We start from the raw sequence: 17,162 nt of genomic DNA on the forward strand, positions 1-17,162 counted from the left end.
TAACCGAAAGTTCATTCTTGTCAGGCACATTGTTTAAAAGAGTCCTTTGAAAGTCATAGCACATCCCAGGCTTACACTAGCTATCTCCCCCCTCGAGACATTACCTACAATCCCATAATAATACATAAATATCTGCATTTTGAATACAATGAACATCTAAGGAACTTAGACTTCATTCAGGAAGGTTTGTGCAGGAAGTTGCCCTATCCGTCACAGCGGCTTATTAGATGATTTCTGTTTGTGAGATCGTATTTTCCTATTCTTTCAATGCAGCAGATAAAGAAAATATGATGATTAGGGTCCTAGTGGACAGATACAGGAAACACCCATGAGATCGTTTAGTAGTGCCATCCGTCCAACGGCAGGATATAGTCTTGTATGGTAGATACAGCCGATATTAAACTAATACTGCATTTAACCTCACTCAAAATGAGCTGGCTTTTACTGTATAGCGTGCACTTCTTCCAAATATGGACAGTGGGATTCCTGCTGCTGAAATACAATCACTTCTGGGACAGCTGTTCGAACTGCACCCAGCAAAGTTTGCAGCCAGCTTTGGACAGAAAGAGAAGAATACTCTATCAATTTAAATTACCGGGGGAATATGCTGTCTACTGAAAGGTTTGCTGCTTTTCTCTGGCAGCATAAGGAATAATTCTGCACCTAAAAATGTTTTCTACATTTCTCAGACAAGAATAACATTTTTCCAGTGAAAGGTCATTAGCGTTAGCCTTTGATCAATAGCAGAAATCCTTATCTTCTAACAGAAGCGTTCGGGCACCGTCTAGTTGTTTCCCCCAGTTTCAGCGATGGTTCTGGCTGCCTTAAAAAGGGAAGACACGTGATTGGAAATAGGCAATATTGTCAATATCTACCGAGGATCATGGTACTTGAGGGATCAAGCCTGTGTCATTGCTGGAAAGAGAACCGCTGAGCTTCCCTGCAGAGGCTATTTTGGGATCCGTCCCTCAAGATATAGGTCGCTTTTCTTGTCTGTGTAGATTTGGGAGAGACAGAATCACTGCCGAGAGCTGTAATTTATAGCAGTGGGCTGGGGCAGGGAAAGGGTCAAGGGAAAAAGCAAGCCCAAGTAAAGAGTGAATGAGAATGTTCGTGATCAGAGAGCTCCCCCTTTGGCAATCCATTTCCCCCCACGTGTATGCACTGCTGTTCACCGTTAGAACACGCTCCCCATTTACTCACACTGTGCTGATGCAATAACGAGATGAGGATTTTTTTCCTTTCTGCCTGGAGTTGGCAGAACTGGAGATTAGCATACAGAATAGTGGCTTGTGGGAGGAGGGAGAGGGGAAGGGTCTGGTGAGAGGAGATCCAAACAAATGTATACCAGTTAGCTTTATACAATGTCTACTAGCTTTCCTTAGGTGTATCTGGCCCTTCCAGTCTTTGCAAGGTCTGTAAGATGAGGCCCAGGAAGTCAGGGTGTCTCAGAGTAGAACTTTGGGCTGCATGGATATTAGATCTGGCCCAATATCTGTGGGCGTTTCCCCTTCCCACGCGTTGTGCAGCCCTGTGTGCTGATTTGGTTGCTGCCCCGCCCACCCAGCCATCCTGTGGTGTTAAATGTAGAGGCGTACAAAGCATTTGAGGATCCTTTTGGGGCAAGGCACTGTATAACTGTCAGATTAGCGGTGGTGCTGCACCTCAAAACTAGGCTTTCAAGCCTCCCGCACTTCCAGGAACCCGGGGCTTTGGCTTAGCCCATCGTAGGGATGAGCCAGCTGGGAAACTTGGATTCAGATTCGGTACTCCCTCTGTGCCCTCCCGCCAATGCAGCACTTGGGTGAGTTTGCACCGAGGGGCTGGTTCAAGCCCGGCTCTGCGTAGGAGACTGTGATTATTTGAGATTGCCTTGTCCAGTGGACCTGCTCAGTCGGCTTATTTGCTTTGGGCCAAACTACCCCTATAAAGCTAAGAACTCTTTGGTGCCACTAATTGTTCGACGCACAGGGTCCCTACAAACCTGTGAATGCCATGTAGCCATATTGGTTAAAAGCAAAACTCTCCACACCCTGGGCCTCTAGTAGGGGTTCCACACCGCAGAGCAAATGCAGGATCTGCCCAGGGGATACGGAGGGAGAGCTTTGCCCCAGGCTTGTAGAGAAACCGGCTGTGTTTGCTTGGTAATGAAGGCTCCCTATTTTGTCCTCGCAGTGGCATGAGCTGGAGTTGGGGGTGGGCCTCTGCAGGAAGCAGTATCTTAGCAGAATTTGGCACCCTGCATTTAGAATTCCTGCACCTCACGGAGCTCTCTGGAAACCCAGTGTTTACTGAAAAGGCAAGTACTTAACTACTCATTCTTTACTGAAATGATTCTTATGTACCCATCGCCCTGGCATCTGGGCTTATGGCATAAAGTACCATGTTGCATGCAGCTGCCCAGAGCAGACAGTGCAGCTAGCCATCCTTGCTCTACCACCCCAGCTCACCGTAAGAGACACCTTTCTGGTGACGATCCAGAGACAGACACGGGACCATAAAGAGGTGCCTTGTGGGCTGGGGAGGGGGGGTCACTAACGGGATCTGGCGGACAGCTGGAGGGAGCAAGTTCAGCAGCCAGGGACTCTCCACTGCAAATGCCTTGTCTCCAGCCTGTCAGCACAGACGCTTCAGCTGATCCCAGCTTCCAGTGGCAGAATTCCAGACTCAATATGTACTGTGCTGACTGTCCCACTGTAGGATCCGTATTTCTTTACAGCAAGTCAGTGTATTGTGTGAGAGAATTCACTGAACCACTCACGTATGCACCATGCCGGTGAGTCTAACTACTCCTTCTGTGATGGAGTCTGGAGCACTGATTATATTTTTTGAGGATTAGGTCTCATGTCTATGCACAAGTCCTGTGCATTGACCACACCCTTATTTGTCTGAGGTTCTGTTGCTCCACTTGGTGTTGGAACACTCCTAAGTTTTTGGTTTATTTTTTCTATTTACATTTTTTTTGGCCCTTCCACATTCCTGCTTCCTGCAGTGGTGATGACTGGCAGACGCCTTAGTTTTTTTGTGCCTCAGTTGAGTCCTAAATACAGGGGCACAGGCTATATTAACCTGTCTGGTGCATCCCACAACGATAATGGTTAATAACCCTGGTATGTTAATATTACTGCACTGCAGCCGTGGAGAATTGCTACTGTAAACTGACTTTAAATGCAATGCTCCAGCCATCAGGATTTCGGCAAAGGTCTCCTATGTGGGCAAGGTCTGACAGTTGACGCATTGGATTCCTTTTGTAACTTCTAAGTTTAAAATCTATGAATATTACACGTTACCTTGAGGGGTTTTTTTCCAAGTGATCTTATAGTGCATGTGAGAGCAACTTAATATACTGTAGGATACTAGCGATCATTAGCTTTCCCCACGTGTTCCCTGAGGAACTCACTCTGAGGGAGACAAATCACTCCAATTAGAATCAGACCTTCCCCTGTGAGTCTGATGAAAACGGATCACACTCAGAGTACCAGTGTGTGGTGAACATACTTCGATTGTTCCAGGGAAATAGCTTGAGAACAGACTGTTCACAGGATGTTTCGCAGTGCTAGCCTGCCACCCTGCTTGCTCAGTGATTTTGGGGTCAGGGAGAGAGACGCAGAATGGAAAGGGGATGGGGGAGTGTAGTAGAGAAAAGCTAACAGAGACCATGAAAAAATAATGGAGAGAGACAATGTCAAATAGGAGTGAGAAGAAGAAAATGAAGGAAAAGTGGAAACTGAATGGGAAAGAGAAGGAAAAAATGGAAATGTAGAAGGAAGAAGGGAGGCTAATAATACAAAAGGAAAATGATGACAATAAATTGCAGAAAGGAGAGAAAAAAGTGAAAGAGGGAGAGAAGAGAGAGATACAAGAAAGGAAAGTGGGTGGATGGGAAGGAGAGCTGAGTGAGGGACCGAAGGGCAGATGTGTGCCAAAAACACAAGGGATGGGTAAAAGGGGGGGGGCAGTGTTTAAATCTAGGATTAATCCCAAATTTGTTGTTGTTAAATTGTGCTGTATTGGCACAGTCTGTTCCCCCCATCTCCCCGGAAGCCAATCAAGTTCCCCTTTTCTGGCTGAAAACCCAGCAAACGAATTAGGGTGAGAACCTTTCTGTAGTGGCTTCTCCCACCCTGAACATGCTCATTATATTCCGCCACAAATGTATGGGGTTAAAGATAACACCATGTGAGAGAGGAAGCCCAGGAGGATATGGGCTCAGCCAGCCATCCGGAGGGAAATGACTTCAGAGGAGCAAATCAACTCATTAGCATGCAGCTTGGGACTCGTGTCATTTTTAATGGGAATAATGTCCATCTGTGTCTTTGTTCAAACAGGTCATTAATGTGCCATGCTACTTAACTTCAGTAAATGTCGGGCAGCGTGATAACTTCCTTGGAAACACTGACTTTAAATCTGTGTGACCAACTTTTGGCATATAAATTGTCTAATCTTATAAAAGGTTTAGAGTATATAAGCTGCTGTGTAGGTTACAGTGGAATATATATGCTGCACACAATTTATTTTCATCCAGTACGTAAAAGTCCTGTAGTGTTTAATAAGGTTGAAACCAACAGCGGCGCTGTAGGAATTAAGTGGGGCTGTTCTAGGAATTAAAGGCTCTGACTCAGCAAGGTATTTTTGCACATGCCTACATTTAAGCATGTGAGCAGCCCTGTTGAATTCAAAGTTAAGCAAGTGCTTATGTACCTTGTGGAATTGGGTTGCAGATGAGACTAGAAATTACTCTAAAAACCTATAGAATTTAATAAAGAATATATCCCCTGGGCCTCAGAATTCCTATAGAAGGGTCACTCTCTTGAGGACCCTTCCCTAAGGGGTATGATAGTTTTCATTTCCCAATCCTGAAACAATAGCAGCATTTACAATAAAGACACTGTCCTTGGACCGTTACTTGTGCAATTGGATGTTAAAACCAACAGAAAAAAAATTGTTCTCATTAACCTCTGAGGATAGACAAGAAGCAATGGGTTTAAATTGCAGCAAAAGAGGTTTAGGTTGGAGATTAGAAAAAACTTCCTAACTGTCAGGGTGGTTAAGCACTGGAATAAATTGCTTAGGAAGGTTGTGGAACCTCCATCATTGGAGGTTTTTAAGAGCAGGTTAAACAAATAACTGTTAGGAATGGTCTAGTTATTACTTAGTCCTGCCTTGGGTGCAGGGAACAGGACTAGATGACGTCTCGAGGTCCCTTCCAGTCCTATGATTCTAATTGCAAAGTTAAGCTCATTTCACTTATAGTGCAGAAATGTTGGATTTCTTAATGGAAAAATAGAAAGTGTCTTGTCCATTTTCTCTTTGTAGGTGATGAACATCCGCAAAGTCCTGAACAGAATTGAGAAACCGCAGGGCCTGTATCCTAACTTTCTCAGTCCGGTCACTGGGAACTGGGTCCAGCGTAAGTATCGCTCTCTTATTCCGAGCTGTGCTCAGGAAATGCTACTGATGTGTTTCAGCATTTGCGCTATTCCTTAGAAGGTGATCTGTAACTACAAGAACAGCAAGCCAAGGACATTTCTCATCTGCCTGATAAAAGCCCTCACTAATGCTGGTCAAGGAACTCATTATCCATGGTGATTAGATAAAGGTAACCTTATTGAGAAGATGCAGTATAATCATCTTTCACAGGAGTCTTATTCCGAGCTGAGTGAGTATCTTACCTCCAAAGTGAGGTTTAGGACCCATAGTCGTACACATGGTAGGATTATGCTACATGATTCATTAAAAGTTGGCATGTCTCTTTAAGGCCCCCATCCTCACTTCAGTGATCCCATTGTCCTCCCTGGGAGTTACACATGAAAGCTACAGGATGAGACCAAAGAGATTTGGTTAGTTACTATATTTAATGCAGCAAGTAAGAAATCTTCTGGAGAAGCAGTAAGAGAGTGGAGTTTGAGATCCTCCCCAGAAAAAAAAAAAGAGGAATATAAGGAATGAAGGAACCCTGCTGCACTATCCCTCTAGCCAGTCTCATACATGCACAAACGCATTACCATTACTATGATACTTGCTGTTGGATTTTCCTATTGAGACAATGAGTGGGATGCGTGTATGTGTCTGTCTGTCTCTTGCATCACTATTAGGAATGCGACACTGGTCCAGGGGGAAAATACAGGTGTGCAAGAGGGAGAAACATGCGGGATCATGAGGACAGTAGGAACAGTGTCTTTATTCTGATCCTGCTTCTTCCTAAGACACTTCACCCTTCCAATATCCAGAGAAAAAGCCAGACAACATCTGTTCTGTTGTTCAAAGGCAAAATCTTGCTCTCCAGTTTGTACATCAGTCCTGACGCCTCTGTTCCACTTCTCCCCATTTGTGCAGAACCCCTGCCTCTGCCCTTCCCACCCCATTGTATTACTGGTCTGACGGCAGAATTTTACTCAAGGCATTACTATTTACAATAAATCAGGAAGTAAAGTAGAGGCTGCTTTTAATTTGGCCTCCTCAGTGGATTCCAATTGGTCCCAATTAAGCAAAGTTCATTGAAATAATTTTTGCCTCATGTCTCTGCAACTCTGTTCATTCCCTTGGATCACTTGTGACCTTTTTAACCACTATATTAGTCGCGCTAATTGTAATTGATAGGGCAGTTGCATAGCTGCCATTGTATGGGACAGGTGAGAGAACACTAGCTGTGATCAATCCGTGACCTTTAACAGCCCTAGCAACACCTCTTAACAGTAATTGACAAGGCTTGTGTTGAAAATAGTCTCAGCAAAACATCTTGAACAATTGCAATTGTCCCAGTAAACCAGAACTTCAATGAGAAGAAAGTCAGTTCCCCGGTTCGTCCCATTCATTGACTTTCTGAATTATCCACATCCCCTTGTAAGTGGTTTCACCCTTCACATTTGTGTTTGTAGAGTTATTGCAACCTTTCCACTGGAAAAATTAATCTCGCATCCTAGTGCTACATCCTTGTGATGGTGTTTTCTTTAGGTCATTGCCGTTTGCATCAGCATGGTACATTTCCCTTTGCAGCACAGAGGGGGGAAAATAATGTGACTCACCTTTGTCAGTCTTTCATTCTGATAACTCGTTGCTAATGCATCACTTCCCAAAGAGCTGTGTCCATATTCTTCTAATTGTAAGCGACTAGATTGAAGTGTATAGAATACCTTCTGGGTATTCAGTGTTCATCCATTTTGGCCACCAATTCAGTTCCATTTAAATCCACTAATTTAATCCATTTTAACCATTCTGCTCCCACCTTTTGTGATGCTTGTAGGGATCCCCAGAGGTTTGCTGGAGCACCACACTGGTTAATAACTGCCCATTTAGATGGTTTGGAGTGAGATGGAGGCCACAGGACTAGATTAAAATTCACCAGTTGGCTAAGCCAGGAGCGGGCTTGGTGGCACCTCAAACTTCTTATGGCAGTAGCATATAAGCTGGCCTCGTGATCCGAATCTGATATCCAGGGAGCTGAGAGACTGCTCAGCCTAGGAACCCTCTGGTGGACCTAGGAGTCAGCTGGTGGCAGATGCCAAGGTAGAGAGAAACTGTAGCTGTTGCCTGCCACAGGGACTATCATAGGTGCCAGTCTCTCATTTTCTTTCTCTTTGTTAAAGCTGTTTGCAATAAGCCCTTTTTAGTAGAATTGTCATGTTTTCCCTAAAAGGTGTAACCGTGACCAGAGCAGATTGTCAGACCACCCCAATGAGAAGGAATGCTGGAACTCTGCTAGCTGCAGTCGTTACCTTTTGAAAATTAAGGCACAGCCTCCCTGATGAAATTAATGACTTGTTTACACAGAGGGTCTGGGAGGCAAATTCTGGCCTTGCTTTTAACATGTGGAAAACAATTCTGCCCTAGCGCTCTTGCTTTGGTGATTGTTCTGACACGCCTAGGATCATACACTTCCATTAAAGACAATCTGCAACCTGTATTTGTAAAATATTGTATCCTCTTTCCTGAATCCGGGTTTCTAATCTCATTGTTTTGCCATGGATTATTCTACGGTTCATTGGCCACATACTTTATCACTGAATGCATCCGATGAAGTGAGCTGTAGCTCACGAAAGCTTATGCTCAAATAAATTCGTTAGTCTCTAAGGTGCCACAAGTCCTCCTTTTCTTTTTGCAAATACAGACTAACACGGCTGCTACTCTGAAATTTATCAGGGATGTTGCTCTTCAGGTCAGTCAAATGCGGGGTTGTTGATCTCGCCTCTAGATAGGATTTAGTATTCAAAATAAACCTCAGGACTTGATATGCACAACAGAAAAGTGGAAAAACAGCATAGCTAATCCGAAAAACCTACTGTATCTACTTAATGTTTAAAATGAAATCATACAGACATGTAGGTGGGTAACCCTAGTTAATAGGTCTAGTCCATTTCATATTTAAGTGGCTAGGAGAAGTGTTTTTTCTTGCTCATTTGAAGGGTGAATTTGGCTGCTTCAGAGAAGGAGTGTTGGGTTTTCCCCCATTGCATTTTAAAGATATAAATGTGTCCAGCTGTTTCCCACGCTGATTCCCCAGGCAGAAACCTGTAGCTGCAGTGTCAGACCTGTTTCCCATAGTGATTGCTTAGCATTCTCCTCTTCAGTAAGGTCATACCACTATGCAATCTGAACAGGCAGCCTTGGAAATCTGATTTCCCCACAGGTAAATATTCAGTGCACATCTCCCCACCTGGCTTTATTTTAATATACCAGAAACCTAGGACTTCTGCATGCGGGCTGTATCACACTCCAGGCAGAGACTAGAAACCACCAGTCCCCGTTAGCAGCCAGGGTGCCCTCTGCTGGCAGTTCTGTCCAATCATCCTTTTTCTGCTGTGATGCCGATATCCAATTCGTATTCTCCCCTTCCTCCATTCGTTACACCCCCTCTCCATGAGGGAAAGAGTGAGAGGTAGGGCCACATCCTCAAAGGTAGTTAGGTGTCTAACTCCCATTATTTTCAATGAGAGTTAGGCACCTAAATATTGTGAGGATCTGGCCCGTGATGTTTAGTGGACATGCAGCTCCATCCATGTATGTGTCTGCTCTCAGTTTGTTAGCCCGGGATATGGTTTTTATCTCATAAACAGGAAGCATCTTCAATTTATCATGTAACTAACCGTGGCAAGTGAAAGCTTTGAGTAGTTTAATTAAGGGCAACTGGCACTTGGTAAAAGACGGAATGTTTTCCTTATGGTTACACTTTCCTTCTTAATTTTCTAAAAAATGTAATGCTAGCCTCCAACAGGAAACCAAAAAGGGGGGAGAATTGAGTCAAACTATTTAATAAGGGCGGAATTGTTCTGTCTGGTAAAGCAACTGTGTATCGTAGATCATGTGCAAAAATAGTTATGCAGCAGTCTCTTGTTGGCTTCCACCACTGCAGACCACGTCTCCATTGGGGGCCTTGGGGACAGCTTTTATGAATATCTGATCAAATCCTGGCTGATGTCAGACAAGAGAGACACTGAAGCTAAAAAGATGTATAATGATGCACTAGAGGTAAGTTCGATTGCTTCTCCAGCTGTATTTCTTATAAGGAATATTTTGTCCAACAGAATGTTAGTCAAAGCAGTTTGTTTTTCCTTCCTGCAAGATGTGTTCAGATATTGATTTTTAATACATTTTAGGCTATAGAAAAACATTTGGTTAAAAAATCTGCCGGAGGATTGACCTACATTGCAGAATGGAGAGGTGGCATCTTGGATCACAAAATGGGCCATTTGGCTTGCTTCTCTGGTGGCATGATAGCCCTTGGAGCAGAACAAGCAGCAGAAGAGAAAAAGCAACATTATATGGATCTAGCCGCAGAGATTACTCACACGTGTCATGAATCCTATGCACGCTCAGGTAAACATTGTGGATTAAAGTACTGCTGATAAATTACTGTGGTAGGTAAGGATTTACAGCTGCTAAAAAATTGAATCTCGCATTGCAGTAATTCTTTGGCACTTCTGCAGCATCTTCCATCAAAATAAGAGGGCGTTTAACATTCATCTGTCCTTGCCGCACCCCTGTGAGAAAAGTCAATATTGGTATCCCCATTTCAGATCCTGAGAATCTGAGGAAACTGAGCCACAGAGAGGTTGAGTGACTTGCAAAGTCATACAAGAAACCAGCGGCAGAGCTGGCAACTGACCCAAGATCTCCTGAACCCCGGTCCCTGTGTTCTAATCACAAAGCCACGCTTTCTCCCTATAAAAGGAGTAATCTGAGTTCCTATATCTCAGCACTTTGAGGTATTGCCATAACAAATGGAGTAAAGCACTGATCTGCCTTTAATTTCTCCCACAATATACAGCTGAAACAAGCTAAATGGTCAGTTGAGCATTGTAGGGTGTTAGAAACAGGGAATTGAGTTCTGTTATTCCTTCTTAAAACGAACCCAAACCATAAATCCCTACTGCAGCCTTCCTAAGAGAAGATTGTGTGAGTCTCTCCATATTTCCCCATATTCAGTAAAATCTTTCTCATTGACACAGTGTACTTCGCAAACAAAAGGTGTTGAATATTTGCTTTCATGTAAGGCATTCAGTGCAGGCATATAAAGACTAACCATGCTAACAACAGGACAAATGTGGCAATCCCGTGGCAAGTTACAGTTCAAGCTAGATGTGTGTCTTAAATGTGGATAATGACACTCACCTCCTTTATAAAGCACTTTGAGATCTACAGATGAAAAGCATTTGTAAAAGTGGCAGGTATTGGTTTTATTATAGTGGGTAATTTGACAAGATCAAATACCAAAAACATTCTGCTGATGACTCGAGGGCTGTGATTAGCTCTACACACACCCAGCTTCAACATGCTTGTAATTATTTGGACTTTGTTCCTTTTTTTATGAGCATTTGTCGAGCACACCTGAGTATGTGTAGTTGCAGTCTGCTGTCCAGGAGGCTTGCCTGCAATGTGTCTGTCGTTGATAACTCTTCCTTTTGATTGTTTCACGTCTTACCTGCATCAACAAGCATGTATTTATGAGCTGCATCTAGCTCATTTGCCGAAAGCAGCTCTAACAAACTTCAAACCAAGCTGGAATTGGATTTTCAAACTCCTTTCACAGCACTTACAGAACTGCAGCTAGGCCATCTGAGCTAACAACCCGTGGGCTGCAACTGCCTGGAGCCATTTTTCACCTTCAGCTGTGTCAGTCACCTTCAAAAGGACAGCGCTAAGCTTGCCATTAGCAGCTACCCTGCTGTCAGATCAGCCAACTCGCTGTGTTTCAGACAGTGGCTGTGCTCTTAACCTTTTCTCTGGTTCTCAGGAAACAATCCGAGATGTTTGTGCTGTAAGATCCCCGTTCTCTCACTCTTATAACATGGCCCAGGTAGGGCAAATAAGGTGTGTAAAAAAACAAAATGTGTATACGAAAGATAGTCTTTTGGCTACAGCACCAGCCATAGGGCCAAGAGATCTGGATTCTGTTTCCAACTCTGTCACTGGTTCTGTTTGACCTCAGGCAACCTCTGGGCCTCCGTTTTCCCATCTGTAAAACAGAGGTGACAGGTGATTAGATTTTCTAATTCATAGAGGTTCTGTGAGTGTGTGTTAGTGTTTTGAGATCCTCACATGGAAGGCACTTGAGAAGGACAAAGCAGTAGTAGTTTTTTATTATTTTGTAATCAGAAAATAGCATTGAAAGTAACTCCATCCTATTGCATAGCGATCTCCGTTTCAAAAGGAAGGTTAACGTACCAGAAGCTAAAGGAGGGGAAAGGGTGGCAGACACAGTTCCAGCTAACTTCTGATCCTCCTTTTGAAAAACATCCCTCATGACTGTACAGTAATGATCATAAAATCATATAGGGCTTGGCTACACTTGCGAGTCAGAGCGCCTTAAATCAGCCCCGGGCACCCTAACTCCCGACATGTCCACACTGGCAAGGCACGTAGAGAGCCTGGACTCTGCAGCTGGAGCGCTCCTGGTAATCCACCTCCACAAGAAGCATAAAGCCTGGTGCGCCCCGGTTGAAATGCCCGGGCGTCAGTGTGAACGAGGGGATGCATTACTGTGCTGTGATTGGCCTCCGGAAACGTCCCATAATCCCCTGAAGTCAAGTGGCCACTCTTCACATTGTTTTGAACTCAGCTGCAGGCATGCGGATATCCCCTTTGAAAGCTCCATTTCCGACAGCCGGCTGCTTATCTGCTCCGGGACAAAGCAGCCATTACTGTGGAATGCTGCTGTTGTGAGTGTGAGTCATCTAGTCCAGTCCCCAGCACTCAAGACAGGACTAAGTAATAACTAGACCATCCCTGACATCTAACCTGCTCTTAAAAACCTCCAGTGGGAGAGGTTCCACAGCCTCCCAGCTAATGTGTCCCAGGGCCTAACCACCCTGACAAGAAGTGTTTCCTAATGTCCAAACGAAACATTTCTCTTGTCCAATTTAAGCCCATTGCTTCTTGTCCTATCCTTAGAGGTTAATGAGAACAATTTTTTGTCCTCCTCCTTATAACAACTTTTTATGTCCTTGAAAACCGTTATCATGTCCCCCCTCAGTCTCCTCTTCTCCAGACCAAACAGATTCAGTTTTTTCAATCTTCCCTCCTAGGTCATGTTTTCTAGACCAATTAATCATTTTTGCTGCTCTCCTCTGGACTTTCTCCAGTTTGTCCACATCTTTCCTGAAACGTGGCACCCAGAACTGGACACAATACTTCAGTTGAGGCCTTATCAGAGCAGAGCGAAAGAATTACTTCTTGTGTCTTGCTTACAACACTCCTGCTAATACATCCCAAAATGATGTTTGCTTTTTTTGTGACAGTGTTACACTGTTGACTCATATTTAGCTTGTGATCCACTATGACCCCCAGATCCCTTGCTGCGGTACTCCTTCCTAGGCAGTCATTGCCCAGTTTGTACATGTGCAGTTGATTGTTCCTTCCTAAGTGGAATATTTTGCATTTGTCCTTTAATGATTGTTCAGGCCATTGGGCCCAATGACCATGAAGTCAAGAAACCCCTACCTGAGACAACCTATAAACATGAGAAGCACTTGAGTATCAAAAGCATGGCTCGACTGTCTCTGAAGAGTTTCCTTTTCCAGGGCTCTGCTGTAGGAGCTTTGTAGCTGATGTTTCTCACTAGGGCCTGATCCTGAGAATGGTGCTCAGCGCCTCTCAACTGCTCTTGACTGCAGTGGAAGGGTGAGGGGCTTATGACCCTAATACTGTGTGAGAGAGATGTCTCTGAGAGCTTCCATCAGGAGTCTTACGACCCAATTCAGCCCGGGCAAAAATCCAGTGACTTCTTGCACACGCTTACACTAGGGTTGAATGTGACCCTTTGATCTCGTTGCCAGGCTGCTGGTTTCAGAAGCGCTTTCAATTTACTTTTGGTATTTATCCAAATATTTTACTGCACAGGGTGGGCACCATGTCTGAATTTATACATGACGGATTGTTTGTTGCACCCCATAGCAAGCCTCGGCTGTATTAATGCCGCATAACACCACCTATAAAACCCATTAGCGTCGGTTATGAATTTTTAAAGTCAATTATTATGTGTGAGGATTTTTCTTTCTTCCTTAGATACCAAGCTTGGCCCCGAAGCTTTTCGCTTTGATTCTGGAACGGAAGCCGTGGCCACCAGACTCAGCGAGCGCTATTATATACTGCGCCCTGAAGTGGTAGAAAGCTACCTGTACATGTGGAGGCTGACCCATGATCCGAAATACAGACAGTGGGGCTGGGAAGTTGTAAAGGTATGATCATGAAATATGCAGCATTCACCATTACAGAGCCCTGGATTCTTACAGATATCTTTTTCTAGGGGAGGAAAAGGATAAGCAGAGTTTTAATTGTACTAGCCCCTGTCGTGTGCTATAGCACAGTGATATAAAGAGAAACCTCGTTTTCTTTTGTCTCTTTGCTGATCATTGAAAATGTCTGGGCTTTGTTTAAAAAAAATAACAATAAACCTTACAGGGACTGAAGGGAAAAAGAGCTCCAGACCTCAGACAGTGTAATGGCTATGAATGGAATAATGTCAGATGTAGTGGACTGAGCCGCACATTTGGAATTATCTAGACTCTGTGAAACCATAATTTCATATTCTTGCAGGGTTGACTCAGCCCTGCTCGTATTAAGATAGAGATATGAGCATCAAATATTATGTTTGGATCTTCAGAATGAGACTTTAAAAGACGAGATCTTCCCTGTGCTATGAGGACACAAAAGCTCCCATAAAGACTTCCCGGCTAGAATGTCTTCTCACTCCATTACTGTTTTCTAATGTGATGTGCACAGGGCTGCTCCTCTGCGCCCCAGAGTTGGTTGCATTTCAGTGGCAGCATTCAGTCATTCATAAAGTGCCTTGGAAAGGAGCTGTGTAAAAGAGTTACTATTTGACACCTGTTGTTGATATGGGGGTACCATCAACACCAAGCAATCAATAAGCTTACATTGTTTACCTTTTTCCAGCTGTTGTCATTAGAACTAGCATCTTTCCTGGACTGTTGGGTAACGATCAAACTCTTCAGTGAGAGTGAAGCTGCTATAAAACCTGAATCTGATTTGTAACACAGCTGATGCTGATTAACGGATTACTCCATGTAGCTGTGTGTCGCTGAGATTTCTTTTCTTTTCTCAGGCACTGGAAAAATATTGTAGAGTAGAAGCAGGCTTCTCCGGGATCCGAGATGTTTATACCACCACCCCAAGCCATGACAACATGCAACAGAGTTTTTTTCTGGCAGAGACATTAAAGTAAGTCTGGCATCCTGAGAAAGCTTTCAGAATAAATCTCCTCTCTGGGCATAAAAGTCTTTCTGGTGTGGGTCATCTTCATGCAAAATATACAATAGCTTCATCTTAGAAAGCGTTGGATTCCCTGCAGAGCAAACTGTGGAAGATGGTGGGCTACTGCAGGCTTTTTGTGTCTCTTCTGCAGAACAATTACATAAAGAGAGATGAACGTGTCTGGGGATACATTTCTGTAATTTCCCAGGTGCTCTGTCATTTTCAGCTTGTGCACTGTATTTAACAGGAGTTTTGGCCAGATTCTCAGCTAAATCAATTTAAATCAACTTGTCTCTAAGGATATCGACCTATGCCATTTACTGCCCTGAGGATCTGGCCTTATATGTACACTTGGAATTCCATTAGAGTCTTTCTGTAATCCAATTTACCGGTTTCTCTTTTCTCTCTTCCTGCCATGTGGCTCCAGGTACCTCTATCTTCTGTTCTGTGATGATGATGTGCTGTCTCTGGAAGACTGGGTATTCAACACGGAAGCCCACCCACTGCCGGTGAACCACACGAACCTTAAAGCTAAAGCAAGCGTGCAATAATGATGCTGTTACTCAAGCGCCCTACTTCGGCGGCACTCTCTAGCGGGTTACTGCATTTCCTTTCCATTAAAGGAATTAGCAATGTTCCTAAAATGGTATTTTGGGGCACTAGTCCAATTCCGGACAGTATTATATTGGGGAGAATAAACTGTGACATAAGCACCTTCTTTTCCTCTATGAGGAGATCTGTTAGCCTGGTGACAAGATGTTGATTCTGGGCCATATTATTAACAGATCATGGACATTCCTTTATACAGAGAATTTATATGAAATCCACTGACTTTGCTTTCTAGTGGCCAAAGGATTGGAAGTTTGCCATACAATAGACTTTTTCCCCCTTGTTCTTCCTTTCATTTTTCTTTTTGATTGTTGCCTTTTATATACAGTTGGAGTTTATCATATTTCTAAGTACAGGTTTCAATGTACAGTGCTTTCTAAGTGGTGTCAACATTGTAACTGAAACAAAAACTGTCTGCAAAATTCTTGACCTAAATGTATTTTTATATATTTTTTCCTGTGCTCTTAAACCCACATTTATGGGACATTGCATCACATGTAACTTTCCTTTATAACCTTTGTGGTTTTCTACTTTTATTTGGAACTAAATGTTATGAGTCACTTGTAATAAATTGCACTGCTGTAATAGTCAAATCTGTGAAATAGAATAAAAGGTCTTGTAAAATAAGTAGCATAATTGGGTTTATCCGACATTATCAGCTATCCATAACTGTCAAAGACTTGCTGTATTATCCTTGGAATGAATAGCTGACAATAACGGTTGATTTTGAGAATAATTGACAATAAATGTTTATTTCAAGAATAATCGAGCAAGTGTATAGTCAATAATTCCAACCTGCTTCAACTCTCCTAACTTGCTTATTCATTGTTCAACTGTGAGGTAGCAAGAACTCAATTAAATGTCTTATTTCCTAGCCCCCCCAAAAAAATCCCCATCCAAGTTTCTTCCTCATTATATTGTAATTATCTCTGGGATGAAGTTACAGGAGAGAAAAAGGAGGGGAGAATCATAGAATATCTGGCTTGGAAGGGACCTCAGGAGGTCATCTAGTCCAACCCCCTGCTCAAAGCAGGACCAATCCCCAATTTTGGCCCCAGATCCCTAAATGTCTAGTTGGCAGCCGGTATCAAGTGGAGTGCCCCAAGGGTCGGTCCTGGGGCTGGTTTTGTTCAATATCTTCATAAATGATCTGGAGGATGGTGTGGATTGCACCCTCAGCAACTTTGCAGATGACACTAAACTGGGAGGAGAGGTAGATACGCTGGAGGGTAGGGATAGGATACAGAGGGCCCTAGACAAATTGGAGGATTGGGCCAAAAGAAATCTGATGAGGTTCAACAAGGACAAGTGCAGAGTCCTGCACTTAGGACGGAAGAATCCAATGCACTGCTACAGACTAGGGACCGAATGGCTCGGCAGCAGTTCTGCAGAAAAGGACCTAGGGGTTACAGTGGACGAGAAGCTGGATATGAGTCAACAGTGTGCCCTTGTTGCCAAGAAGGCCAATGGCATTTTGGGATGTATAAGTAGGGGCATTGCCAGCAGATGGAGGGATGTGATCGTTCCCCTCTATTCGACACTGGTGAGGCCTCATCTGGAGTACTGTGTCCAGTTTTGGGCCCCACACTACAAGAAGGATGTGGAAAAATTGGAAAGAGTCCAGCAGAGGGCAACAAAAATGATTGGGGGACTGGAACACATGAGTTATAAGGAGAGGCTGAGGGAACTGGGGATGTTTAGTCCACGGAAGAGAAGAATGAGGGGGGGATTTGATAGCTGCTTTCAACTACCTGAAAGGGGGTTCCAAAGAGGATGGCTCTAGACTATTCTCAGTGGTAGCAGATGACAGAACAAGGAGTAATGGTCTCAAGTTGCAGTGCGGG

At 43.7% G+C, this 17,162-nt stretch overlaps 1 protein-coding gene across 1 annotated transcript in view; it reads left to right on the plus strand.

Moving 5' to 3' along the window:
* The window catches only part of MAN1C1 (mannosidase alpha class 1C member 1), an 89,426-nt gene extending 73,343 nt beyond the window's left edge, over positions 1 to 16,083 (plus strand). Inside the window, exons 6-12 of the mRNA XM_075121348.1 lie at positions 2,176 to 2,299; positions 5,317 to 5,410; positions 9,350 to 9,465; positions 9,594 to 9,813; positions 13,501 to 13,673; positions 14,561 to 14,676; positions 15,137 to 16,083. Coding sequence (XP_074977449.1) covers positions 2,176 to 2,299; positions 5,317 to 5,410; positions 9,350 to 9,465; positions 9,594 to 9,813; positions 13,501 to 13,673; positions 14,561 to 14,676; positions 15,137 to 15,260 — 967 coding nt within the window. The 3' untranslated portion in view covers positions 15,261 to 16,083. The remainder of the gene's footprint in view (positions 1 to 2,175; positions 2,300 to 5,316; positions 5,411 to 9,349; positions 9,466 to 9,593; positions 9,814 to 13,500; positions 13,674 to 14,560; positions 14,677 to 15,136) is intronic.
* Positions 16,084 to 17,162: the final 1,079 nt, after the last annotated feature.

Source organism: Caretta caretta, chromosome 19 (assembly GCF_965140235.1).
Source record: "Caretta caretta isolate rCarCar2 chromosome 19, rCarCar1.hap1, whole genome shotgun sequence".
Lineage (NCBI taxonomy): Eukaryota > Metazoa > Chordata > Testudines > Cheloniidae > Caretta > Caretta caretta.